This window comes from Ylistrum balloti, unplaced genomic scaffold (genome assembly GCF_031769215.1).
Source record: "Ylistrum balloti isolate Yb309-2 unplaced genomic scaffold, AGI_CSIRO_Ybal_v1 Utg369678, whole genome shotgun sequence".
Lineage (NCBI taxonomy): Eukaryota > Metazoa > Mollusca > Bivalvia > Pectinida > Pectinidae > Ylistrum > Ylistrum balloti.
The window spans coordinates 357,080-384,754 of record NW_026781920.1 but is presented as its reverse complement, the minus strand read 5'-3'; the positions used below and the strand labels follow the sequence as shown (position 1 = coordinate 384,754).

The following is a 27,675-nucleotide window of genomic DNA, read 5'->3' as shown; positions in this document are numbered from 1 at the left end:
CTCCTACACTTCTTACACAATTTCAATGAAATTATATAGATGATACAACACAGGAATATTAGGAACCATGTATATATAAGCATGCAGACATTTAGTTTGCCATGGTAACCTGGTCAACTATACACAGGTGTTTACTTAAGAACAATTTCAATAAAACTTTGTCAACTGGTGAAACTTATCAAAGCTTACAATTTGTTATATCATGTGTTTCCAGAACTGTTTCAATAGAAACCTAAGGTGGATTTCTGTTTTGTTGAAATTGAAATATTGTCCAATTTTCCTTTAAAATGAAACAAGGATGTATTAGTTATCCTTAGGATTACAGCTCTAGCTATTTCTTCTTTTTATACAAAAAATATGAGCTTATACATTCATTTCTAATTTTTGCCAATCCCTAATAATTTACAGGAAAAAAAGATTTTGATTTTACCTTTTTCAGGGTCCTGTTTTCCCCACTGCAACTGGTATAACATATGATATGGCATTCGGGAATTGTTCAATATTTATATCAGGATCAGCATCTGGGGATGCCTGTGTGTCTGTCCCTGGAGTTGATTTCACGGCCACAGTTGATGCCTGTGTAACAGATGTTGGGGTGAGTTTGTAAAATGGAAGATAAAAAGAATCAGATAACAATAAGAATTACTTATTTCCGTGTACCTATATTTTTTTGCAAACAGTTGATTATTATATTGGAAGGATGATGGATAAGAACAAGGATTACTTTTCTTTCATGTAAGTGGAACACAAAAAATACCTGCGTAATCCAAAAAATCTTCTGTCAGAGGTACACGGTTTTCTGATGGAAAATTCTCCAAGGAAGAAAGATTTTATAATTTTTCATTATTGTGTAGTTGTATTATTATGATACTATAAGCATTTTAGTGCATCATCACTTTTGATAAAGTAACCTAATGATGAAATAGTGCATCCACTGTGGTTGCCATGTAAGTGAAATTCAGAATTGCTGTTAGAGGAATCTTATTTTAGCATAAATACTTTTAGTGCAAAAAGTGCTAAAATAGAATTCCTGAAATAAAATTACTGCAAAATTATGTAAGTTTACAGTGATACATTTTACTGTAAGCTTGCTACCAACACTGTGACTGATATAAATTGTCAGCATCTTCTTATCATGTTGGTATTTTTCTTCAGATTACGGGAACATTTGTAGACTGGTTGGATACAGCTCTTTCTGACATCACAGAACAGTGTACGTTGGCTATGGAGACAAACATCACACTTTGGGTTGTGGATGATGATGGTGAAGTGGAGTTTCCCAACACCTTTGACCTCATTTGTCCTAACGAATGTAGTAACCAAGGCAACTGTAGTGAAGGTACCATATCTGTCTTGACTGTTTCTGATTTGGGGGGAGGAGAGAAGGTTGAAAGGGCAAATTACACAAAACAGTCCTAAGCAATTTGGCTGTAGAGATCTCCCACATGTTTATGATTTTCTCTTAAAGATGGTATCAGTGATACAGGTTTGCATATGTACATAAATCTCAGAACTAACACCCAGGTGTATAGTTTGCCTATAAGAACTGCAAAATACACCCCAGACTGTGGAAATAGCTATCTGCCTGTATACGTTTACAGTATATTTAATATTCTGGTAAGATTTGATAGACATCTTTATTATTCTGTATTTGGTTAACATTCACATCTTTGTATTAGTAACCTTCAGACTCCCAGACACATCATAAGATTGACTTCCAGGCAAATATTTGTTAGTATTAAGCACATTTTGTATTGTCTAATGATATATGTAAAAATTCACTTCAGCACCCCAAGATATGTTTAAACAATGTGAACAAAGTTTTAATTTTATAACTTTAACCCCACCCAGGGGTGTGTTCCTGCTTTGATGGTTATGGTGGTGATGACTGTGCCATCATCCTGGCTGACCCTCCATCTCTAGTGGATATTCTGCGTGGCCAGATATGTGATCGTCGAACAACCACCTGTGAGAGAATTACCATCTTTGGTTTGGGGTTCTTGCCTGCTGCCAATTTGTCCTGTTCTTTCGACATTATGGATGGGGTAAGATGATATGAAGGACACATACATGGTTTTATGATTTTGATTTCACATTGTAAAAACAAGCAGGGGTACCACTGTGGGCCATAGTGTAGCCATTCAGTGATAAGGTCAAGTTTTTGCTGAAAGACACTTTATGGTCAGTTCTTTATAGTACTGTAAAAACCATATATTTTTGTGGTGCTCAAACTAGCCTTGACAAGAAAGATTACTGGTACCACTAGGAAAAGAATCTTAATTTATACTTTGTAAAATGCTGCCCCTGTATGACCTTATAGGGCCTGCTCTGAGCACCAAAATCTTCTAGAAATTCAATCAGCTTCTTGTAGGAGACCAAATATCTGATTTTTATCTGATATGGGAGGAACATCAATCCCTCCCCTTTTGGGCTCTGCCGGCAGTTTGTAAAGTATATATTGTCATCCTCAGCTGCCTCGGGAAATTTCTACTATAGTTGATTAACTGGTGACAGTATGTGCAATTCTAGATTCTCTGATGTCTACGGATAATGTTTATCATTTTCTTTCAATAAGAAGAGTCATTCAAAGGGAGATGACTAGGATTTTTATATTAAAATCTTAAAAGAGAATTAATTGCAATTTCATTCTTACAAAATTGCACAATAAATTTTATCAATATTAAATTATATTTAGCATGGGAATGACGGTGTCCTTTTGTTTAAAAATTTTCTTAACCTGGCAGTCCAGAATACTCAATTTCGGTCGGAAACAAAGCTGTCCTGACAAACAAGGGTCCACTGTATATAGTGACTTGATGTGTGTTTATATTATCATAGCCAACGACTCTGGAAATAGCAACCTTCCAGTCGTACGAGGACATCTTGTGTATATTGCCAACAATAGTAGACCTGTTTCATGCAGTGGTGAAGTGTACAAATGATGGACTTAGCTTCAGTGATGGACTGGATTACGTGGTTTATGACTCACTTTGTACCTATTGCAATTCTTCTGATTACTGCATAAATCGGGTAAGTCTGATTGTTGTCTGTTTGCTGTCTTCTGTCTGTCAGCTGTCTGTCTCTTTCTTTCCAAGTTCAAGTTAAATGTGTTTTTAAAAATATTTCATACCCTGTATACAAGAATATAATTACAGAAATTTACAAGACAGTTTTGTTTTTCTTTGGTTATGTATTCTTTATTCTATTTATGAAAGTTGATTGGGAAAAAACCCAAAATGTTTATGGTTCACTAACTTAAAATATGACAAAATCATTTAACATCTTAAAAAGAGAAAAATTTCCAAGCAAATTTTGGGGAAAATCCCATCTTTATTATCAAATACACTACAAGACATTGAAATCATAAAATTTAGAATGACCTTTATACACTGTACATGTATATAAAACTTTACTTGCAGACTGACATCTGTAGAATTAATTCTCAGTGTTATGAGGATGGAGCAGTAAATGAAAACAATGAAAATGAGGTCTGTGATATTAGCCAGTCCACCACAAGCTGGACACAGTTACAGGGTGAGTCACCAGTATTAAGTAGGAATATCGTATTTTATATATACTTGATTTGTATTTCAGCTGTGGTTCATCTTCATTCAATTTGGGCATTTTACTTCATTATGTAATTTGTAAGTCCCCCAAGAATTCTATTTGGCAGTATATAGTTAAGTTGCCTCTTTTCAGGTACACAGCTCGGCCAGCAGCTTCAATATCTTGATGTCTATTTAAGCATTTATTTGTTGACTGGGTAATACTGAAGCACTACAGCTGTTATAGCCCCTTAGCCCATATCATTATAATGTGATAAACAGTTAAGATTCCTCTCAATGTGCCTCCGCATAATTTGTTCATAAATACTTGATTTTAGTAGTACATGGAATTTTAGTTTGTTGTGTTTATAAGGTGTATCAAATTAAAAAAAAAAACTTAATTCTCCATTGTGTTTAAATTCTTGACAAATTGAAGATCTCAAATTTATATGATATACTTGCTTATTTTCGTTGATGAATTAGGTAGAAAATTTCATGTACCCAGAATTGTTTTCTTGGTTTTTGTAAAAATATAAATTTTCATGGGGAATGAATTTTGTTGAATTCATAGGGTATACTCTTTATCTACAAATTTGCATGTCCACAAACTCTCGTAATATTTAGTAAATTTAGTATCCAACATTTATCCAAGAATCAAATCAAATATCTACAGAATAGTGATTTTTTGAAAAATCACAAAAATTAAATTTCACAAAAATGTATGGCATTACAGTAGATGTTGAAGTATTTGATATTTATAGTAGTTTTATCATTTTTCTTTTTTTTTTTTTTTTTTTGTGTGCGTATGTTTTTTTAGAATTGGCATAGGAAAATGAAATAAATATTCTGTCTTTCAGCTGGAACTATCACTGTCCACTATTTCCTATTTTTGAGGATTGAGTTGTCCATCTTATTTGCTGGTAATTATCAGTTCAATCTGATTGGCTCACCCCAACTGGTGTATGGGTCACTTGGAGGTTTTGCACTTCATCTAAATGGTGTAGACCAGGCATTCAATCTTGGTGACCAAACCAGTGGTTGCCTTGGCGATATAGGACTATGCAACCTTGGTGTGACCTTCACATTTGGACTCGAAATCAGATCTGTCACTGAAACAAAAGTATATGTGTTGAGTAACGGTGGAGAGGAGCCAGGTCATTATGGATATGCTATGTGGTTTACAAGGAATAAACTTTACTGCAGAATCACAACACGGACCAGAGAATGGACTGTGTATACGAACAAGTTCAAGATTGGACGTTATTATCTTGTCCAGTTCTCATGGAGTTTACAGACAGGCCTTGGTCTTTATTTAGATGACAGGAGAGTTGCGAGGACTACAAATTACATTGATAGAGGCACTTTGAGTTTGACATTGGGCACAAACTTTTACTTTGGTCAGTCCTTCACTGGACAGGGTTTCTGTGACATGGTCATTGATAGGTTCTCCGTCACGCCTGCTTCCTTGGATATCATACAGCAGCTCAACATTGCCTACAGTAAGTAATGTGTGTTTAATGGTCATCAAAAATCACCTGATGTAGAAAATTATTGTAGAATTACTTTCCTGATAATCAGAAATCCCATGTTTTTTCTCTCTGATCTTATTTCTTGTCAATTGTGAAAAACCCATTTTGAAAAGTTTGCTTTAAAGTTGATGACATCATATTTAATGATGGTATAAGACGATCTACAGATAAAAGAGAGAGAAAAAAAAAAGAAATATTTTGTGGGAGTTAGATTTAAATATTTTACAATGAGATATAGTGAGATGTTTTTGACAAACTGGGAGAATTAGGTGTCTGTCAAATCCAGATTTAATCATTGTCTTTTTCATAATGTTGATAAAAATGTCATTAACAAAATCAGGGTTATGTATTTAATATATTTCTAATATTTTGTTTGTGATTCATTTTATTCTGTTTATTTTGATGTTGATTTTTTTTTATTTGTATACAGTGGTGCCATTATTTGAAGAAGAGCCTGAAATTGATGTGGATGTCATTAACGGCAGTGTCACATTAACCTGTACTTACAAGCCTATTACCATGACAACTAGGTCTTATCTTTACAAGGTTATATGGTACAATGATAACAGAACAGTGATATCACAGGACCTGGGCAACGAAACTTACTCCAGTAAATTGACAGAGGAAATGCTTGGACAAATTACTTATGGTAGCAAGGTAAGGGTGGGGAAGTGGGGATAGTGTTACTCATGGGTGTCTGTCCTGTTTCATCAAATCCTGTTTCAAATCAATGTCATATCTTGCAAACCTCCTAACAGATTTTGTTCATTTTTACTATAGTGTATCATGAAACCTTATATTGAGGCAGTAATTGGTCAAGATTAAAGAGTCAGATGTCACATTTGACGTCCGCAAATTTTTCAGTGATACTTTTATGCATGGAAATAGGGCATTCATGCTCTATAGATATCTTCTAATTTAAAATGAAATCAGAATAAAAATATCGACCATGATTTTTAAATAAGAAAAATTTAAAGAAATTGATAGATCATTTGAACAAAATTACAGTGCAGAGTTTTAAAAAAAAATTGCCTCTGGACATACTTGACTCCAGTTGCTAAAAGCTAGATAAGGGTAAAATTTTCAAACATGAATTCAGCCAATTTGGGAACATTATTTATCATTTCACAACTGTAGTTTTGTCAATATTTTTAAGTGTTGTATTTTTCTTTGAAACTGGTTGTTTTTTCAGTGTCAAAAATTACAATTTTTACGAAGCGCCATTTAATTTCAGCCTTGCTTTCCATAACTGGGGCCTAGTTTTTTTTTTTTACAATATTTGCCTTGTAATAAGCCCACAAGTGACGACATACCTGAAGTAATGTGTGGGATTATTGCTGGACAGTGAAATAATTGTTAGCAATTTAGCTGAACTGCAATATAGATGGACAGGCTTATTACCTGACATGGACTTATTGTGAGATTAATACAATGTTTTAAGATGGTGTATATTCCAGATTATGTGTGGTGTGATGGCCTGTTTTGCTGAGCATTGTAACAGTACAATGGGGCCTGAGAGATGGAGTGATTCCTTGATGACTTCTTTACAGGTAAGGTACCATTTTAAACACTGAAACAGCTACATTTGGCTTTGACAAAATGCAGTAAGGGTGTGTGATGGAACTTCTAGATAGACACCACACACTCACACTTGTAAGATTTAAAATCTAGTGGGAAAGTTGGTGTTGCCAGTTAAGTGTTGATATGAATAGGGATAGAAATAGAAATTAAATCTAGACTGTAAAACAAAAAATTCTGTCTTACAAACTGAGACCACCATCATTGGTTATCTTTTGATATTTGAGGATCAGTTTTATTTAAAACATAAAATATTGCTAAATATTTACTCTGGTATTCATGATTGAAAGATTTTTAAAAGATGGTTTTTGTTTTTGTTTTTTTTAGGTTGAAGAGACAACGATAAAGGTGTATGAGGGAGGAATTTCCAAATGTGTGTCAATAAAATCTGTACTTCCTCCAAGAATGTTCTGCAGTGGTATGGATGCCAACTGCAGTATCCAGATATCCCATAATTTCTCAGAGGCAATGCTTAATTATTGTCCTTCGGGACGAATGCTTCCACAGGCCATGTTCCAGGTTAACGGCAATGACAGTTGTTCCGTCTACATCACTAACAACAACTGGATGACAGAGATGTGCATCAAGGTCAGAGCAACTCTTGATGGTCTCAAGGACAATGACCAGGATCAGACTGTTCTTTTGACACCTATGCTGTGGGATAGCACTACGATAACACAATTTACATCAGTGTCCATATTAGTGAGTAATCTCCCTTCGTCCATCTTTGTGTAAATGTACAATACATCCTGTCTATACCATTTAAGATTTTTGCTGGAGTAATTGTCACATCATTAGTCTAGGTCATTTTGAGGCAGGGTCACCTTGCTAAAGCAGGTGACTGTGTCACCGAACAACATATGGAAGATTCATCACTTGCAATCCAAGACATTGGGCTAAAACCAGCTAAGACTAGTCCATTTCTTAGCTGTCTGAGAGACACTTGCCTAACTGAGTGGGGATAAAACCTACACACATCAGATCTTTATTTCAGTTGCAAAATCTGTTGCTTTTATCCACCCACCAAACTCCACTGATAAAAATGTTAATTTTTTTCCCCAATATTTCAGATTTATTAGAAATTTGTCTGAATATTTTTCTAGGTTCAAGTGATTGATGAGGATCGCACAGCCTCATGTAGATCAGTCAATGACCCACACATCACCACGTTTGATGGCAGGTTAGAATCTTTCTAGACCAAGTATTAAGCTCACAGATCTTTGCTAATGTAAATGTAAAAATGTTTTCCGATTTTCACAAATGACTATAACTTAAAATAAATAATTTATTTTTCAGCATTTTACTTTTCAAGATGCATTCTCAATTTTCTTGAACCTTGAAGATAGAAGAATGTCATTTGCTAAAAAATGAAAACCATACATTTTGAATATTCTTTTAAAGATTGCACCATGCAAATATATCCTGATATACAGTAGGTTGGTGATTGAAAATCTTCTTTCTATTACAGGAAATATGACAATTTCTTTGAGGGTGAATTTGTGTTATTTAGACACAAGACTTTACCGTATGAGGTGAGTTTTTTGTGTAGAGTAGCTATTGTACTTAAGTTGAAGGTGACTGTAAGGGTCGTTAATCTTGAGGGGTTCTAATTTTTGTTGTTTCGAGAATTGTGAACGTTAAATAGTTAAAGGAAAGGAAAGTTAGTTTCATAGACTCTGCTAAAACAACCAACTGAATAATTTTGAAGATCAACTTTTACATTATCCAGTGATTGTTCTTCCTTCAGCCCATGCAGAGTTTCTCTAATGTTTCATGTCCTTTTGTAGTAGATCCACCTTCGAATGTACTTCAAGTTATTGACAAGTTTCATTGTTCATGGTAATTTCAAAAAATTGCAGATAACATACAAATGCAACGAAAGATTTTTTATCTCAATAGTTAAATACTTTAAATCGAAGCAGATGTATTTCCCGTGAAACAGCCAATTGGTCTTCATGTTATTTTCTTTTCATAGATATTAATTGTGCTTGATTACATTTCATTCTTGAAAATAGCAGAAAACAAAACCCATTGAAAAGAACAGTCTTTATTGTAATTTGTGATTGATACACTGCAAATTATTATATAAATAATTTTCCTACAAATGAATCAACATTAGTAACTGAAAAACATTTGATTTTTTTATTTTTTTTTTTTTTACAGGTGAGAGCATTCTATCGTAGATGTAATGGTCGAGCTTCATGTAACTGTGCAGTGGCAGTTAGGGCAGGTGATGATGTCATTGTAATTGACAGATGTGGGGACAAGGATAATGGCAAAAAGGCACCACTGATTCCACGAATGTACGTCAATGGTGGCCTGACAGCAGGAACTTATGTTGTCAGCTTCAACAACGGAAAGGCTTACAAGGTTTGTCAGCAATTAGTTCTACATCAGAAAATTGAATGTAAATGCTGGTGACTTTAATTAACAATAATTAGAAAGGAAATTCAGGAAGACATTGATATTATATTCTTCTTCAGAACTATAATTGTCAATGCTGTCATCAGTTATTTGAAAACCTTGTGATGGACTATAATTGTAAGGATGTTGTAACTGATTTGTAAATCTCCTTGAGAACCACACTCTAATCTTAGAGACTGTACTTAGTAAATCTTCTTCTTAAGAACTGTACATTTAAGGACTTTTAAGTGATTTGTTCAGCAATGTCAATTGTAGAGGCAAGTTACAATAACTTTCTAAGGATTATAAGCAATAAAGTTACTTTTTTTAGAAATGATCTTAACATTCTTAAAATAATACTTAGAGACAGAGTTAGCAAGTAGGGGGTCATTTAGAGATAAACATAATACTATAGAAATGATCAAAGTAAGTTGGATGTAAATGTTATCTTGAACTTATTACTGTAGATTGTGCTACCAACGGGTGGATATGTCACCGTGAAGATTGCTGGAAAGAAAAAGGAATTCATCAATGTGTTTTACAAAGCTGCTGCAATTGATTATGGCAATGCTGAAGGTAAAATTTTGTAGTTGTACAGGCTTAAGTTGTCAATATACTGTTAAAATCAGGTACATTTTCCTGCATTCCAAATTATGTGGGCACTTGATTTTGTTATCACAAATTCCACTAACAAGGTTTAAATCAAATAAGGATTCTTTTAGTGTGTTGAGAAATGAATAAATGGGTTAAGATTTGAAAGAAATGAAAATTTACAGTAAGGGCTTTTTGCCAAACATGGGCTTATTACCAGAACTTAGATTATTACTAGTCATAGACTTATTACCAAATATGGAATTATTACCAGTGATAGGCTTATTTCAAGACATGAAATTATTACATGAGAAATACAGTATTTACTGTTTATCAGTACATGCATTTTCTACTTTTACTCTGAGAAATGTTTTTTGTCCAATCAGGTCTATGTGGAAATTTTGATGATGAATCTTCCAATGATCTGATATTACCTGATGGAACAGAATATTTTGGAACAGAAAAACGGCCAAAAGAATTCTCTAGAAGTTGGAGGTAGAGTTCATGTTCATAAGAAATGGTTCATACAGAAATGAAAATCCTAGAATTCAGCTTATATATACTTTGAGTTCACTGTCATGTCTGGAAAGCCTTGGAAGTTTTTTTTTTAAATATTCCTACCTTAAAAATCCTCTTTTATCATCAGGAAGTCTTCAGAGTTTTCTTTGATGTGTTTGTAATATATACAAACTAAAACCTAAAAGCAGAGTGGTTACCTCCCTTGACAATGGAAAATGTTAAATCTTCAATTGCAACTGATAAAGTGAACGTAAATATTTTGAAAATGGCTGAAAGGCAAATTTTATGAAAAGGACTGCATTTAAAGCATTTTATTACGTGGGATTTGATGTATTTATGAATTAACACACAAAAAATTCTAAAATGTTCAATAGAAATGTGTGTTGATTGGAAGTTGGATTTAATTTAGATGAGCTCTTTTATTGCATGACCTTAACTGATACCAAAAGAGAAGATTCACATGCTCCCATTCTTGGTTTCATAATCTTAACTCTTTCTAAGGAGTTGCCATAGCTTGGTCAGTAGAACATTAATCTTAACAACATCATGTGAAGACTCAAACTGTATTCTGTTTATCCCTCCTTGTGACTTTTGTTTTTCTCAGGAAAATAAGATTACAGACCATCCTGTGCAGTCTGCTTTTGATAGCATGCGATAGGCCTCCTGTATGTTGTTCAATGTGGTAGCCACCAGCTACTACAATTCAATCCAGGCTTATCATGAGGTTATATACCAAGAAAACTAGCTTAACTCTCCAAATTGTCTTACTGATTGGTATTTTGATAACTGCTCAATTTTATATTTGCAAAATTCACCAAAGCATCATTGGGTTAAAACACTGGATTTCACCTGGAGATATGTCAGATGAGTGAGCTTATGTTAAATGGAATTTGAAAAATTTCCATCTTCCTTGGCACTTGATTTTGTGGATAAATCTTGTGCAAGAAATCCATTTGTGCCATGTCAACTTTTATCTGTTTATCATTTTGTAGACATATGAATTCATTTAGAGCACTGACGAATTCAGATGAAAGAGAATCCCATCGGAAGTTAATGATGTTACAGTATTGTCATTTGTGTTCTAATAGGGTAACAGAAATGGGAATAGAGAGTCTGTACAATGGAATTTGTCCAGAGGACGTGCCCCCGCCTGTAACTATGGAGACATACTGTGATTGTGATGTTGATGGCATGATCTGTACAAATAACCTTGACCTTTTGTCCTGTAACCTGCCTCTGTCTTTGGAGAACATTGCAGATGAAACTGTAAAAAGAAAGAAAAGATCTCGATATGGTAAATAACTTTTGTCATGTAAAGTTGTTTTGGCAAGTACGATTGATATGTACAGCCCATTACAGTATCATTTACTGGAGACCACCTCTCTCAAGTGACCACCTGGATGCCAGTGTAACAAAGGTCATTATTTATTTCAATGATGTGGCTAGGATTTGAACCAGGACATCTGGCGTGCTAGTCTTAGGATCAACCAATCAAACTGAAGAGACGTTCTCTTTAGCCCGGCGATATATTTCGGCTAGTATTTACCAAGATTACCAAGTGACCACCTAGTTTCAGAGACCACTTCTGAAGGGGGCTTGTCTGTATACAGATATTGCTGTACCATAGGTTGTGGTTAATTTTAGTCAAAAGCAAGTTGGACTTTTGACTTCAGACAACTTGAGACCTGTGATTCTAAATGAGTCTCGGAGTAATGACGGTGATTAACGGGGAAAAAAATCACTTTTCTCTGGAAAAATTCTAAATTATCAAAAGAAAAAGATTATTATTTGAAAAAGGCCCATCAAAAACAAATGGGCAAATATTAGTGTAAAAATTCTGGCCTAAAAAATCTTTGTTTTCCCCCTATTTTTTATGAAAGAAAAGAATTGAGGTAGTGGAAAAAGCAAAGAAAATTTTCTTGTAGAAATGATTTGAATGACCAGACCCTAAATGCAAAAATGAAATTTATTCAAGGACAGTATATGTAGAAATAAAGCAAACAAATTCAAAGATTTAATAAATATTGTAGATTTAATTTTGGAGTATCATGTTTTGTGTTTTGTAATTGCCAGGCGTGGATATGACAGCAACCTATCTGAAGAGGTCACAGCCACCAACAAAATGTTACTCGACAGAACCAGAGATATTGTTTGATTTTAATGTGACATACATTGCGGAGGTAAGGATAGAATCAGGTTGTAAATTTTCAAATAAGAAATTTCAAAGCAAATAAAAAAATAAAATATAAAAAGTAAATTTAAATCTAATTTCATCTGCATTATATGGCAATGACATCGCAGAATGTTCTTTTTATTTCTCATATTGATAAAGAAAAATACTGCCTTGTATAGCATTGCATTTAAACATAGATAGAGATAACAGGTATATTGCAAATGATCTTGCTAACAATTAGTGTTGAATTTAAATATCTGTTTGTACTCTCTGCCCTTAAGATAACAAGAAATTTTGCTGACAGATGATAGCCTAAACAACAAGTAAACTGCTGAATACAGAAAAAAACAAGTTAAATAAAAAAAAGAAAAATTCAAAAATAATAAGAAATATCAATGAAAACTAAATGCTCAGAATTTGATGGGTTGATGGTGCTATGTAATTAAATAGCATCTATAATCTTTAAAAACTAATGATTATTTGATAGATTTACATCAATCTTTCATATTTGAACTAACAGGAACACAATCACTAATAATTAGGTCAAACACAAGTTTTACCAAGGAAGTGTACCAAAAATGTTTCTTTAATTTTTCTTAAATGCCAAAAATCTTTTGATTTCAGGACTTCACTTGGCCAACTCCTAATGGCCTTACTGAGGCTGATGCACTGAACCTTTGTAAGACGTACATAGAAGGTACCGTAGCATTCCAGAACTGCAGGGACATCCCCAACATTGGGTTTGCTGCTTCCCTTGACTCCTGTGTTGCAGACCTTCAGGTAAAGATATCAGCAGTATTTGTCACTTAGACTGAATCATTTATGGATTTGTGTCTAATTATAGATTTTGGGTGACCTTGTGTCTATTTATAGAATGTGGATGACCTATGTCTATTTATAGATCATGGATGACCTTTTGTCTATTTATAGATCATGGATGATGCTGACTGGGCAGATGAAGCTCTGTCGGCTATTTTACAGTTGTGCACAATTCAGATGGAGATCAATGTTGAACTTTGGATCACAGTGGGAGGAATCCCCGCTCCAGACCCTGGAGTGATAGACTCATTGTGTCCTGGTCTCTGTAGTGGTAACGGCAATTGTATTGAGCGTAAGTAAGGCTTTATTCATATATAAGAAAGGCTTTGTTCACAATGTTCTTTGATGAGAACACTTGAGGTTTTATTTTTACTATGAAAATCTATGATAAATGTATGATGTATGAGGACTGTTTTGGCCTCAAGAAAACTTTTCTTATCTGGTGTAATATTGTATTTTATAAGTTATGAAACAAGGACTTGTTCATGAAATTAAATCATGATGATTTTAATATGATATGCCTGCATAATTTATGCTTGTGTATCTTTGGAGCAATATTATGAAAAAAATCAGGAAGTTGTCTTTTTCAAATTATATGGGCGATCATACGAATGTGTTGTAGTATGTTTGATGACATTAAACAATACTTTTCAGAGGTGTGCGAGTGTAATACTGGTTTCAAGGGCGAGGATTGCTCTATCATTATGGAGGACATTCCAGCCGTGGATGTCCTTCCCGAACCTTTCTGTGACATCACACGCTTTTCTTGTCAGCAAGTCACCATCACAGGTGAAGGATTCATAGAGGGGGCTGGACTTGTCTGTATACTACAGAGGATGGAGGTAAGTTACAGGTTAATAAAATGTCACTCATTACAGTTCCATGCATATAGCTGCATTCAAATATGATGTTTATAGCTTGAAACAAAAATTGCATTTATATTCCCTGATTCACCAAATACCTGAAATTCAAGAACAGTTTCATTAATATATTTCTTTATGTCATCATTATCAGCAATCATGTCTAATAGTATGATTACAAATCTAATTTGTATTTTTCATATGAATTTGAAAGTGGAAACTTTTCTTAATACCGTAATTGCTGTGTTGAGCACTATTTCTTTTGTTTGGAATGACAGCAGTTTATTGAGCATTGTTATGAAGAAGTGATGCAGCTGTCAGTCTGATAACACATGTTCCCTGCGAATATTTACATTGAGGGATTGAAGTGATTTTCAGAACAAAATAACCATTGAAATTCTAAATGGAAATGGCTCCTTGTCAATAAATGATAAGGATCACAAGGATGTTTTTTTGTAACAGATTCCATGAGTGACTTGTGAGCAGGAAAAATATTTCTTTACAGATTTCTGAGATGTGGTTTAGCACCAGGTTATTCCACAAAATTATAACCAAAAACTAGAACCCTTCAACCCACCATTCTAAAATATTTAGGTATTATGCAGTACGAAGCAGTTCTCTGAGATTTAATAAGAAAAATAATGATGATAAATAATACTTAATTACTAAAGAAAACATGTTTGTTCTTAAATAAAGAAAACAACGACAACCTACGTAGCAACTGGTAACACTTTAACAGTGACTGCTACCTATGTGAGTAGTGAACAGGTGATCTGTGACCTACCTGATGCCGGTTCTTTCAACATCACCGTAAGCAATGCTGGAGGGGGCGTGGTCATCACTACAGCAATCCTGTTTGTCACCTTTAACCCTATATGTTACGAGTGCAATGTGAATGGATGTCAACCAAAGGTGGGTTTTGTGGAACTTTTATATATGTATTAAGATCTGATAGAGGGAAGTTTGTCCTGAGAAAAAGAAATTATTGAAAGTTTATTTTTAAGTGTAATTTTTAATTTTCTGATAATTTTTTTTTATTTTGATTTTACCTAAATATGAAAATGCATTTTATTCAATTTCAGTCAAATGTGTGCTTCATTTCGAATGATTGCTACGGTAATGGATTTTTCAACCCTGCATCTCCTCTGGAAATTTGTAATGCTAGTCTGAGTGCTGACTCATGGTCGGTAATTTCTAGTGAGTATCACTTTAAGTTCAAAAATTGCCCATGTCTTTGTTTTCATGGTTATAGACAAAATCTTTGTGCCTATTGGAAAAGTGAGTCAAAGACCAATAATGTTTTGATTTTTTTTTTCCGCTTTCGAGTCGTGTTTCAGGTGCTTTATGGGCTAATAACTGGTCACCAAATGTGACCAATTTGCTACTTTGGGCCCTACGAGAAAAAAATATATAGTTTTGAGATATCCATGAAAAATTTTACCCTTGAAAGGATGTCTAGAGTTTTAACCACAAATTTCATGATGTTACATAGGCAATTTTCTTTGTTTTTCAGGTGTCGATATTACAGTGGTGTCGTTCTTCTTTGTGTCCATCAACGTCAATGTTCTGGTTACCTCATCTGCTAGCTTCAATTTGATTGGGAATCCAACGCTCGTGACTGGACTCAGTGGTCAAGCAATACAATTGGATGGTGTCAGTCAGTACATTGACCTTAGTGGTCAGTTGAGCACCTGTATTACGGACCTCACCACCTGTGGACTTGGTTTAACAATGGGCTTCAATGTCAAGGTTGTGACCTTCACTGAAAACATGTACATCTTAAATTTTGGTGGAGATCAGCCTGATGGATATGGTGTGGCAATGTATTATCGTCATAGTCGACTTTACTTAACAGTTTCCACGGCGACAGCAGAGTGGACAGTTTATACGACACGTCTACAGGTTAACGTTTTTGTGAACATAGAGTTTTCATGGAGTATACAGACTGGATTGGCATTGTACTTTGACGGTGAAGTTGTTGCCTCGACGACTCAGTTTATATCTCGAACAGTATCCGTAACCCGGGTGACAACATTGTTTATAGGCTATTCTGGTACATTGAATGTATACGCCAATATCGTCATTGAAGGATGGGAAATAACTGAAGCATGTAAAGAAATTGCAGATGTTCTGGATGTTGAAACAACAACAGAGGTCATGACCACTACAACTGAAGCAGTGACCACTACTACCACGGAAACCACATCTACCACTGAACAGGTTACCACCACAACCACAGAATCAGGTACAACAACCAGTACTCCAATTCTCACAACTTCTACTTCTGCGGAGCTTTCTACATCTACCACTATGCCCCCTACGACCTCGACCACACAACCTTTGACCTCTACGGAGGTTACAACTACGACCACACAATCGCTCTCGACCACTTTGGAAGTTGCAACCTCAACCACAAAACTTCCTTCGACCACTGCAGAAGTTACGACTTCAACCACAAAACTGCCCTCAACTACCACAGAGGTTGCAACTTCGACCACAAACCCGCCCTCTACCACGACAGAGCAGGTCACCACAACGGAAGGTACAACCACTGAATCAACAACTAATATAACTCTTACTACTCTAACCACAGCACCAATTACCACTTCAGAAACTATTTCTTCTGAAACACCCACTACCACTACCACTTCAGAAATCACTTCCACTTCAGAAACCACTACCACTGCAGAAATCACTTCCACTAAAATACCCACTTCCACTTCTACTCCACTACCCACTACTACAACCACTGCAGAAGCTACCACTGCAGAAATCACCACTACTGAATCCACACTACCAAGTAGTACAGCTGAGATGACCTCCACTACTACTACTGATGCCACTACTACGACGGAGCAAACCAGCAGTGGTAACTACCAGTATACATGTATTCAACTTATAAAAACCCTACAGTACTGCACGCACACCCAACATCCCAACTTTAAAACTGTATACATTCAAAGTTTTCCGTTGTGTCGACATACCATGTCACTCAATAAGCAAGAAATTTTTCCATGTGATTTTGGTGATTGATTTCGAAAATTCTACCTTTGCCATGTTTGCGACAGAAAATCAAATTCCTTCTTTCCTATGCTTGCAGCAGAAAATCAAATTTCTTCTTTGCCACAATCAAAAATGAAAAATCAAGTTCCTGCTTTGCCATATCAGAGGGCAGAAAATAACATCCTTTATTTTGGTCATAAATCTTTTGATTTTAAATCTGATATTTTCTAAGCTTACTGCATTTTGATTGCTGTGTATTGTTTTGTCACACTTACAAAATCAATAATATATTAATATTGGATTGGTTTCAAATGCGGTTGTTATTGATAAGTGATGTGTTATACAGGTGAAACTGGTCACATGGTTACATATGTAACCATTTTACTGTGAATGGGTCACATAAAAATCATTTAATTCATTACATTAGTAAAAAAAATAACTTTGAATGGAACAGTTATGTCATAGAAAAAAATTATGCTTTATCTTACTTTTGTTTTCTTTTATTTCTTTTCTTTTTTATTGTTGTATTAATTATATAATATACTTATATACTCTGATTTGTTGTGCCTATCTTTTGTTTAATTGTAATCATTTTTTTGTGTCAGCCTTTACTATCATGTAAGATTTACATAGCTGATACATGCGTACACAAACTAATTTCATTATCTTTTTTTTTCACAATTTAACTCATAACTATTTTAATTGTATTGTTATTAGCTTATGTTTTCACTGACATTTTTATTTTCATTTACATATACTTTTGCCCTTTAGCATTCCCTTTGTCTGTTTGTCCATATATCCTGTAGCCCATGTCTGTTTGTTCATCTCTGTCTATATATTCCGCAGCCCATGTCCATCTGTTCATCCCTGTCTGTTTGTCCATAGATCATACAGCCCATGTCTGTCTGTTCATCCTTGTCTGTTTGTCCATACATCATGCACCCCATCCTGATGAAATTTGGCTTTAAAAGTTTCATATAATGGCTGTCACTTTATCCTGCATTCAGTGTTCAGAAAACATTGTTCATAATTTCAAGAGTTATGCCCCTTTTCTTGCTTTTATGTGTATTCTGCTAATCTTTCTTTTTTTATTTGTTTAATTTTTTCCCTTTGCTTAATGTATTCTGTATAAACCATATGTTGTTTCATTTTAAGAGTTATGTAATAAGTATGTTGTTTTTTCTCATTTTCACTCTTTTTAATTTCAATTCTGTTTCTGATCAATATTGATATACTGCTAATTGATACAAGAAAAAGTTCTGCATAAAATATCTTGATGAATGAGATTGAAGCAAAATTTTGAGAGATTATAGTCCAGGTTTAGGAAACTAGCATTTAAAACTGATTTGTAGATGTTGTATGGACCTCATATTTTATTTTTTATTTAAGGTTATAATGATGTCATTAATTAAAAGGATATTGTGGTACTCAAATTTCTCAAATTTATGTATAATTCACATGTTAATTTTTTAATGGAAAACAGCAACAACATCAACTGTAGCCACAACCACTCCAACACAAACAACTGTAGCCACAACAACAACCACTGTGGCACCAGCAACATCAACTTCAACTGTAGCCACAACGTCAACCACTGTGGCACCAACAACATCAACTTCAACTGTAGCCACAACGACAACCACTGTGGCACCAACAACATCAACTTCAACTGTAGCCACAACAACAACAACCACTGTGGCACCAACAACAGCTTGTACAGGTGAGATATTGTTGTTTTTATAATTTGTCTTTCATTCCATGTAGTATTTATGCCCAATCATTTCAATGTGGTAGCATGTAGTATTACCCATATTTGTCCTGCCGCCTCCTCCTTTCGTCCATATAGAATCAATTTCATCACTCTATCAGGGATTTAATCTAACCAATGTTGGGAGAGTTTCATTTTGACAATACCTCTGCTGAGTTCATGTTTTAGTAATCCAGAGGGAGGGGTCATAACAGATGAATAAATGGCAGAACTGATGTTTAAAGAGGATAGACTTAAAAAGAATATGGGGGGGGGGGGGGGCGGAAGGTACAAGCAGAGAGACTTCTTGTAAATAAAGTTGACTTCCATGTTTCTGTAATAATAAAAGCCTTCTTAGTAAATGATTTTGAAATATTACCAACATTGAATTTGTTTTATTCCACCCAGGTTCCCTAGACAGTTACCCAAATATCGCCACACAACCGGTCCTCACTCATACCGTCGCTGCAAACTTGGGTAAAGTTTCCTATGACTGTAGTATCACTACATCAACAGAACAGGGGGCTCAGCATGCCATCTGGTGGTATGTTGGGGAATCTCTTACTAAGACTGTCAATCTGACCTCTGGAGTGACCACCAATCTTCTCGAGACCACAGAGTTGTCCAGTAGTGCAGGTCTACTGACCACAGGAGTAAGTCCACTTAAAAAGCTTTAAATTGTGCAGACCAGGAGTTTTCAGGGAAACTTGTAAAATTGTGTTATCAGTATGATGTCATTATTAAATGTATGTTAATGAGAGCTTTTGTGTTCTAAAAAATTTATCAGTGGTTGAGTAATACTGTGGTTCAATTCCCTGATAGACTGTGAATTGGTAGGGGTCATCTTGCTTGACCATGTGGGTTGCCTTGGGTACTTTAATATCCTTTCACAGTAAGACCTCTCGCATGCTGCCATTGGGGCCAACAAGAGTGATTAATATAAGCTGATAGCTTGTTTTACAATTGTTGTTAAATAAGTGATGTTAATGTTTATATTCCACATATATTGACTTTACAAATTACGATGGCCATTGGACCCTAGAATAATTTCCCTTGTTTATTCCGCAGTAAGTTTTAGGGGCTAAGACACATTACTTCTGATTCCAAGTCAGGAGGTGTGCTTATTAAAGGATAATCTAAAGTATTTTCTACTTATTTAACAACAGATATTTGGATATACTATCAGTTTACCAGGCATGGATTTACTGACAGAAGAGTGATTCCTACTTATAGTTGACATTATCCATGACCTTGTGCAATTTTGTGTGACCTTGAGATTGGTTTACTTGTTACATATATTTGTTGTAATCCAGGACCTTCTGGGTTTTTGTATGACCTTTACATGTGTTTTGTCTGTTACATATACTTAATGTAATCTTCTTGTGGGATTTTGTATGAGCTTGAGATGTGTGTTACCTGTTACATATACTTGCTGTAATCCAAGACCTTGTGGGATTTTGTATGACCTTGATATGTGTGTTACCTGTTACATATAGTTGCTATAATTCATGACCTTGTGGGATTTTGTATGACCTTGAGATGGGTTTTACTTGTTAGATATATTTGCTGTAATCCATGACCCTGTGAGATTTTTTATGACCTTCAGATGTGTTTGATCTATTACATTTAGTTTCTGTAATCCATGATATTGTGGGGGTTTATATGACCTTTAGATGGGTTTTACACGATACATATAGTTGCTACAATTCATGATCTTTTGGGCTTTTGTATGACCTTGAAATGTGTGTTACCTGTTACATATAGTTTCTGTAATACATGACTTAGTGGGCTTTTATATGACCCTGGAAAGGATTTTACCTGTATTACATATATACAAGACATTCAGAAGGTGGGGAGTCTTTGTATGGCTTTAAGGTTTAAATGTTTGCCATAAAAAAACAGGTATTTTTGTTGTTTTTTCCAAAAATAACTTTGAGTGAACTCTAAATTTCATTACTAAATGTTGCTCTTTAAATTTGCTCCTTATAGCAGTACATGAACATATGAATTTACAGATGAAAACTTATGAATTGAACAAAAATTAAAAAAAACACACAAAAATTGAAATTTCACAGTAATGTAGATCTGTTGATTTGTTTATATAGTTTATTTTATACATGACCTTATAGGTTTTTGTATGACCTTGACATGTAAATATGTTTTACCTGTATCACAGATTCGGTGTGCAGTGGTTGTTTGGAACCCTGACAGATGTGGAAATGGTGTAAGCCCACCTCTAAGCAGTGACAGTATCGTCTTCACAGTCACGGTAAATGATAGCTTTGCTCTTGTATTTTTACTGCCTATTGACAAGAATCTCCAAAGTTGGGACTCTTGCTATTATAAGAAATACAAAGGCTCTGTACCACAGGGAGTGGCTATTTGTCTAAGTTCAACTGTTCCGCAAATTCATCAGTATTTATGAAAAAAGGAACTCTGCCTACAGCAAAGTGTTTCTCATACATTTGAAATAATGTTCTACCATGTACTTATCACCTTTTTTCAGGTCAATGAAGGTGCTGTAATAACTGTAAGAGAAGGAGATCCATCGTATGAAATAAGAATTTCCCTGACCCAGACTGTCGGCTACTTCTGTGCAGTCAAGTATGGCCAATCCTGTAACATCCAGATGAAAACCCAAGTGGTCAAAGGCACAGGCCAGAGGTTGTGTACAGATGGCTCCGTCATCCCAGACCTGGCCATCCACACCACTGCCACTAACGCTACCACAGCAACCTGTGGGGCCACAGCCGACAATTCCAATCAAAACTTTGTAGTGAGAATCAAAGCTGTTGTTGACAATTTGATAAGTGGTCCAAGAAACAGAACGCTCAACATAGTGATGATGGACAATGCTGGTGGCCAAACAAGTGAAATTCTTCTTAAGAATGTCACTGTAAGTTTGTTTGATATGTTTTTGCAAGTCTGTAAGTAGTAGATAATTAAATTTTGCCACTTCAGGTGTGCCTTAGACGTGTATTTCACTCTCTAATTCGTGTTTCTCAGGAAACTGAAAGCATGGGCCATCCTATGCTGTTGTTTGTTTGTCTTTAGGTAGAATTTTTTACACCCATTAGATGCTGTGGATAGTGTGTGATGGGCCTCCCAAATGATGTTCAATTATGTAGCAACCAGTTTTTGAAAGGAGATCCTGCCTGAAAAACAAAGAAAAAATACATCAAAAGACATTTCTGTAAATCAGTGTTTTTCCGTAACAAGAGAACTGTTTCAGATTGAAATAAAATCAAAATACGATATCTTTTATAATCCATAAAATCGGCATATTGAAAATTCCCTGAATACTTTAATAGTATCAAAGGAATTTTGACACTCAAATCTCATATCAAACTTTTATATTCCATTATGGTTGTTGTGGAAAAATTCATTTTAAATAATAGCACCAATATCTATACTGAAAAAAAATTGCATGTTTGTATGTTAGTAAAATTATTGTTGTTACGTAACTGGTTTCAGGTGATAATAGAAGATTCCAACCTGACTGGCTTCTGTCATTCTCAGAATGATCCTCATATGAAAACATTTGATGGCACGTAAGTAACAACACAGCAACAAAGAACTTCTGAAGATGAAAATCTGGTTTTAAAAAAAAAAGAATTTGAGTATTGTTAAACTCAATGTACTGCAATATTCATGACACAAATGGGAGAAAGAAACATTTACAAAGTGGATAATTTCTATCACCTTATCATTTGATTTGCCATAAATTGTCAGAGATTCAAAAATCCTAATTTGCTTTATATTGCCTATATTTCACGTTGGATTGATTTTTGCATCAATAAGCGAGGAGAGTCAATTGCAAATTCAAATCCCTCACTATTATTTGTACCTAAATAACTCTGGATGGCTTCCATGTTGCTTTGTTAACTGATATCAGAGTCTTGAAGAGTCCAGGTCTCTTAAAGGCTCATCATTTATGAATTTAAAGTCATTTATTGGTCAGCATTGACTAAATCATGTATTTGTGAATATGTGTGAAGAGGTAAGTTCACAAAATAAAGCATTTGCTAATTTCATTTCGGTAATAATTACCATAACTTTAGTATGCAAATACAATACCTGCACCCATCTTTGTAACCAAAAAACAAAAGATTAAAAAATCCTGTTCTCCCTAAAATCCCATGAGCCATGACGACAGAGATATAGAGTGATCTCCCTTCCTTTCTCTCCTTTATGGAACCTCTGTTGACTGATGAGTCAGATGAGTGCTCTCATATTTTTATTGTAATCATTGATATATGGAAAGAGAAAGCACACATGCTTGACAACCATCAAACTTCATATCCTGTAATTTCCAGAAATTTACTATTTAGGTGAATGTGAAAGGTCAGATATATATTAACTATGCCATATGTGATATCACAGTTCGATCTTTCATTGGCAGATTGTATGACCATTTCATACCTGGAGAGTATATTATGTACCAGAATTCAGAATACCAAACAGAGGTAAGAAAAATGTCATGTACTGTAAATTCATATATTTTCAGTTAAGTAGATTTAAAGGACCCATGAATTTAATAAAAAAATTAATCTTCCAAAAAAATTAACAACTTTACAGTAATGAAAATAAAACAATGTCAGTATTTCTTCAAATCAGATGAAGATATTTTTATTTTGGCACTTTCAAGGTAACATTAAAAGCACAATTTTTGTTACATTGACAATATTTAATACCATATAAACAACTTGATTCTCATATCTTATATAGATCATATAAAACAAATGAAAACAATTCAAAATAAGCATATGAAGGCAAGAATTTTGAAAACTTGGTAATATGACTTGTTTCTAAGTTTAAAAAAATTGCATATTTACCTGTGAGAAATTTCATTGGTTGAAAAATGTAATTAATTTGTCCAGGTTCGAGCACTGTTTGTGAGGTGTGAACAAGGAACATGCAACTGTGGAGCTCTGGTCCGATCAGGGGATGATGTTATCAAAGTTGACAAGTGTATACCTGGAGCACTCCAGGCCTATCCAATTAGTCGAAGACTTTTCATCACTTCTCAGCTGACTGTTGGCTCCAAAATCTACCAGGCACAGGATGGTAACAAGTATGAGGTAATTATCCCCTAACTTGATTCAGGTCTTGCCTGATGAAGTTATTATCTCCCCTTATAAATTTACCCATAGTTAAAGTTATTATCTCTACTGATCAAGGTTTGTCCCAGTGAGTGATTATCTTCCCTTATCAAGGTCTGCCCTGATGAAGTTCTTGTCTTCTCTTATAAATGTACCTCTAGTTAAAGTTCTTCTCTCCCCTTATCAAGGTCTGCTCTGATGAAGTGATTTTCTCTCCTTATTAAGGTCTGTCCTAATGAATTATCTCCCTGAACAGGATATTCTGATGAAGTAGTCATCACCAGCCAAGCAACACTAGTGACTACCCTCTATCATTGTAATTTGTCCTTATATTACCTTATTATCTGACTTCATCTGTTTTCATTGGGTGCTTGTAATTATCTCCCTTTGTTAGCCTAACATCCCCTACAATATCTTTCAAAGTAAAGCATGCTTTTGTGGACAATTTTTTAAACTAAAACTGCTCTGTTTTTGTCTGTAGATTTACCTGCCAACCGGCACTAAGGTGATATTGATGAACGACCAAGACAAATACATGAACATTTACATTGAGGCATCAGTTTTGGATGTGAACAAGACAGAGGGTACGACCATACTTATATGTACTGTGTACTACTATAATAATTATCATTATTATTAAAATCTGTTTTAGAAGAGTTCCTTGGGACTTGAATGACTTGTTAAAACATTAAAGAAACATTCAAAAATGAAACAAATCATAACATGAAACATATTCTGTGTTGGTCTGACTTTCACCAATAAGCTCACCCATATCTATTGCTGTTACGTCGAATTTCCATCAAATACTATGATTTAGAAACTGTCCTGCCATGATCTAAATCTCTGATTTTGATCCAAAATTTCATATTGTTTTCCCTTATTGCATACTGATTACAATAATATCTTACAATAAGCACAGGAGCCAACACATTACTTGTGACTCAAAGTCAGTGATAAGTTTATTACAGGACATGTCCATAAAGCCAACACATTACTTCTAACTTAAAGTCGGGCAAATACTTATTACAGGACCCCAGGGGGCAACACATTACATCTGACTCAAAGTCAGGGATGGGCTTATTACAGGAACCCAAGTGGCCAACACATTACTCCAAACTCAGAGTCAGGGATAGGTTTATTACAGGACATGACCATAAAGCCAACACATTACATATGACTCAAAGTCAGGGATGGGCTTATTACAGGACCCCATGTGGCCAACATATCACCTCAGACTCAAAGTCAGGCATGGGCCAGGACCTGAAGGGGCCAACACATTACTTCTGACTCAAAGTCAGGGATGGGTTTGTTACATGAACCCAGGGGGCAGCACATTACATCTGACTCAAAGTCAGGGATGGGCTTATTACAGGACCCCAGGTGGCCAACACATTACTTTTGAATCAAAGTCAGGCATGGGCCAGGACCCGAAGGGGCCAACACATTACTTCTGACTCAAAGTCAGGGATGGGTTTGTTACATGACCCAATGGGGCAACATATTACCTCTGACTCAGAGTGAGGGTTGGCTTATTACAGGACCTCAGGTGACGATCACATTACCTCATGACTCAGACTGAGGTTCTGACAAAAAAAAAGGGGGCAGACTTATCATGAAACAATATTAAAAATATTGGTTTTTAATTCTCCTGAACAATAATGATACAGATATAATCTGCCTGAATAAGCTGACAAAAGACAGAAAAGCTTTGTTGACAAATTTGTACTCTTCTTATTTTATCATGTTATTTCCTTTACATGGAATTAATATTTGTTCTATCTGGTATATGTGATGGGTGGGCTTATTGTCAGAAACTGGTTTATTGCCTAATGACTATGGTGGCGTGATATTGGGACTGTATTGCTAGAAATGATTTTGATACTAACCTCTAGGTGACTGAGAATGAATCAGGCTTTTTGACTGGTTCAGTAAGTTTTCCATGTAGGGTCACCAGGTACAGAAAATTGGGGATTGGGATTATTGCTAAGCATTATTTCAGTAATTGTTTGTAATAGGGCGGGTTTATTATGTGGTAGGTAAATTACATTCTTCCTATTGATAATTTTAAGTGTTTTAAAGGAGATAAGAAATTTAAATCTTTGTCTTGAATATCTTTACAATGTTTTTGAAGCTTTTAAAAATCATGTTCAGACATCTATTATTTGGCACCTACATCATGAACATTTGACAACACAACTGGATCAAAATGTTTCCAAAACTCTTTCAAGTTTTTCAAGTTTTAAGATTGGATTGTAGGCTGGCCTTCATTCCCTTGGATAACAATCAGAGACCTGTGGTTTCACACTCTCTGCTCATGGCAGTTTGTGTAAGGAGCTAAGAAATGATCCAGTCTTTACTTATGTGGTTGTGTCCATGTCCTTAGTTGTGTTCAGTAAGGTCTCCAACAGCTATTACAAAGAGACCCTGCCTTGAAATGACTGTTGACAGGGCTATTAACCCAGTAAAAAAATTGTGAGTGAGATGTAATATCTATTTTAAATTGATGTATTTCAGGTCTGTGTGGAAAATATGATGGGGTCAAGGATAACGATCTTGTGGGTGCTGATGGTGTAACGTATACTGTCACCAATGCAGCAGACCGACCAAATGACTTTAGTCGATCCTGGAGGTGAGGTTTTCTTCGTTAGAATAATGACATGATTCAGAATATACACATGTACTCAACTCTAAAATTATCAGACATATGAAAATTGCAGAATTGATTCAATTATGGGGCTAGTTTACCTCCCTGTCGTTTGATCACTTTGGATTTTCCTCATTCGCCCCAGAGGCTTGAAATTTTAAGGTGTTGGCATCACTGAATAGCCCTAGAAGGACAAAACAGCTGTATGATGCAGTTTAATTCATTGAATGGCTCTCCTGTATCTAATTGAATGTGGTCTGAAATAACACTTTTGTATGACTGAAAGTTTTTTCTGATTGAACATATAAAACTGTGGTATTATTAGTCTGGTGGGGTTTTATTTCTATTGATTTCATGGGTACTTTTAAGTATTTCCGTACTCATGACATCTGGAGAAATCAAAGTGCTTCTGCATCCTTCAGGACATCTTTAGACGTTGCTGTAAATATGCCTTCTTTCCTTTGTGACACCTGTGAACATTAGAAACATGTTTATGTTACTCCCTAGTAGGGCAGGGTGGTATGTAGGAATTGCCCAACAATATGTGTATTCAAAAAATAATAAGTATCAAAAATAGAAAAGTGACAAGCGTTTTTCATACGTTTCAGTAGTAAAACACTTGGAAATTGACTGGTAGATGTTGTTTATGCTGTATGGTGTGTTAATATGGTAAAAAGTAAACTTTTTCTGTACAGAGTGAACCGAGCAGACTCCTACTATACTCTAGGGTACGCTTCCACCGTCACCCTGAATACTCCAGTTTATTGTTTGTGTTATGATGATGCATCATTCTCCTGTGATTTCAATCTGGATATTTACAAATGTGGAGAGTCAACAGCCGGTAAGTCATGTGGGATTTCTTCAAAAAATGTTTAAAATGCCTTTCATCTGGAAGGTGGAGTCCCACTTATGCTTTTCCATGATTAACTTTGAAAGGTATGGCGAGTCTGACTGATCAGTGAAGGTATGCTTTTTTCAGGTACTTAAGGTATTTCCCATATTTAAAGCTGGCAATGTAAGTCAAAAAGATTTAATTTTGAAATTAAAAAAAAAAATTCCCAAATGCTTTGGAGATGCCCCCTATGATTGTGATATCTTCTGATAAGTGTATCAAAGGAAGTGGCAAACATTTTAGTCTGAGCCATGCTTGGAAATGAGTATG

At 35.0% G+C, this 27,675-nt stretch overlaps 1 protein-coding gene across 1 annotated transcript in view; it reads left to right on the top strand.

Annotated features, from left to right (window-relative positions):
• LOC132563990 (uncharacterized) overlaps nucleotides 1-27,675 on the top strand; it is a 162,087-nt gene that overhangs the window by 128,371 nt on the left and 6,041 nt on the right. Inside the window, exons 115-146 of the mRNA XM_060228745.1 lie at nucleotides 440-595; nucleotides 1,156-1,339; nucleotides 1,852-2,045; nucleotides 2,839-3,030; nucleotides 3,420-3,534; nucleotides 4,403-5,044; nucleotides 5,505-5,731; nucleotides 6,532-6,624; nucleotides 6,980-7,354; nucleotides 7,756-7,832; nucleotides 8,121-8,184; nucleotides 8,816-9,022; nucleotides 9,523-9,631; nucleotides 10,033-10,141; nucleotides 11,254-11,459; nucleotides 12,239-12,345; nucleotides 12,963-13,118; nucleotides 13,269-13,449; nucleotides 13,812-13,999; nucleotides 14,714-14,929; nucleotides 15,100-15,214; nucleotides 15,531-16,886; nucleotides 18,504-18,740; nucleotides 19,176-19,420; nucleotides 20,944-21,036; nucleotides 21,274-21,663; nucleotides 22,242-22,318; nucleotides 23,170-23,233; nucleotides 23,648-23,848; nucleotides 24,351-24,453; nucleotides 26,384-26,498; nucleotides 27,209-27,354. Coding sequence (XP_060084728.1) covers nucleotides 440-595; nucleotides 1,156-1,339; nucleotides 1,852-2,045; nucleotides 2,839-3,030; nucleotides 3,420-3,534; nucleotides 4,403-5,044; nucleotides 5,505-5,731; nucleotides 6,532-6,624; nucleotides 6,980-7,354; nucleotides 7,756-7,832; nucleotides 8,121-8,184; nucleotides 8,816-9,022; nucleotides 9,523-9,631; nucleotides 10,033-10,141; nucleotides 11,254-11,459; nucleotides 12,239-12,345; nucleotides 12,963-13,118; nucleotides 13,269-13,449; nucleotides 13,812-13,999; nucleotides 14,714-14,929; nucleotides 15,100-15,214; nucleotides 15,531-16,886; nucleotides 18,504-18,740; nucleotides 19,176-19,420; nucleotides 20,944-21,036; nucleotides 21,274-21,663; nucleotides 22,242-22,318; nucleotides 23,170-23,233; nucleotides 23,648-23,848; nucleotides 24,351-24,453; nucleotides 26,384-26,498; nucleotides 27,209-27,354 — 6,940 coding nt within the window. The remainder of the gene's footprint in view (nucleotides 1-439; nucleotides 596-1,155; nucleotides 1,340-1,851; nucleotides 2,046-2,838; nucleotides 3,031-3,419; nucleotides 3,535-4,402; nucleotides 5,045-5,504; nucleotides 5,732-6,531; nucleotides 6,625-6,979; nucleotides 7,355-7,755; nucleotides 7,833-8,120; nucleotides 8,185-8,815; nucleotides 9,023-9,522; nucleotides 9,632-10,032; nucleotides 10,142-11,253; nucleotides 11,460-12,238; nucleotides 12,346-12,962; nucleotides 13,119-13,268; nucleotides 13,450-13,811; nucleotides 14,000-14,713; nucleotides 14,930-15,099; nucleotides 15,215-15,530; nucleotides 16,887-18,503; nucleotides 18,741-19,175; nucleotides 19,421-20,943; nucleotides 21,037-21,273; nucleotides 21,664-22,241; nucleotides 22,319-23,169; nucleotides 23,234-23,647; nucleotides 23,849-24,350; nucleotides 24,454-26,383; nucleotides 26,499-27,208; nucleotides 27,355-27,675) is intronic.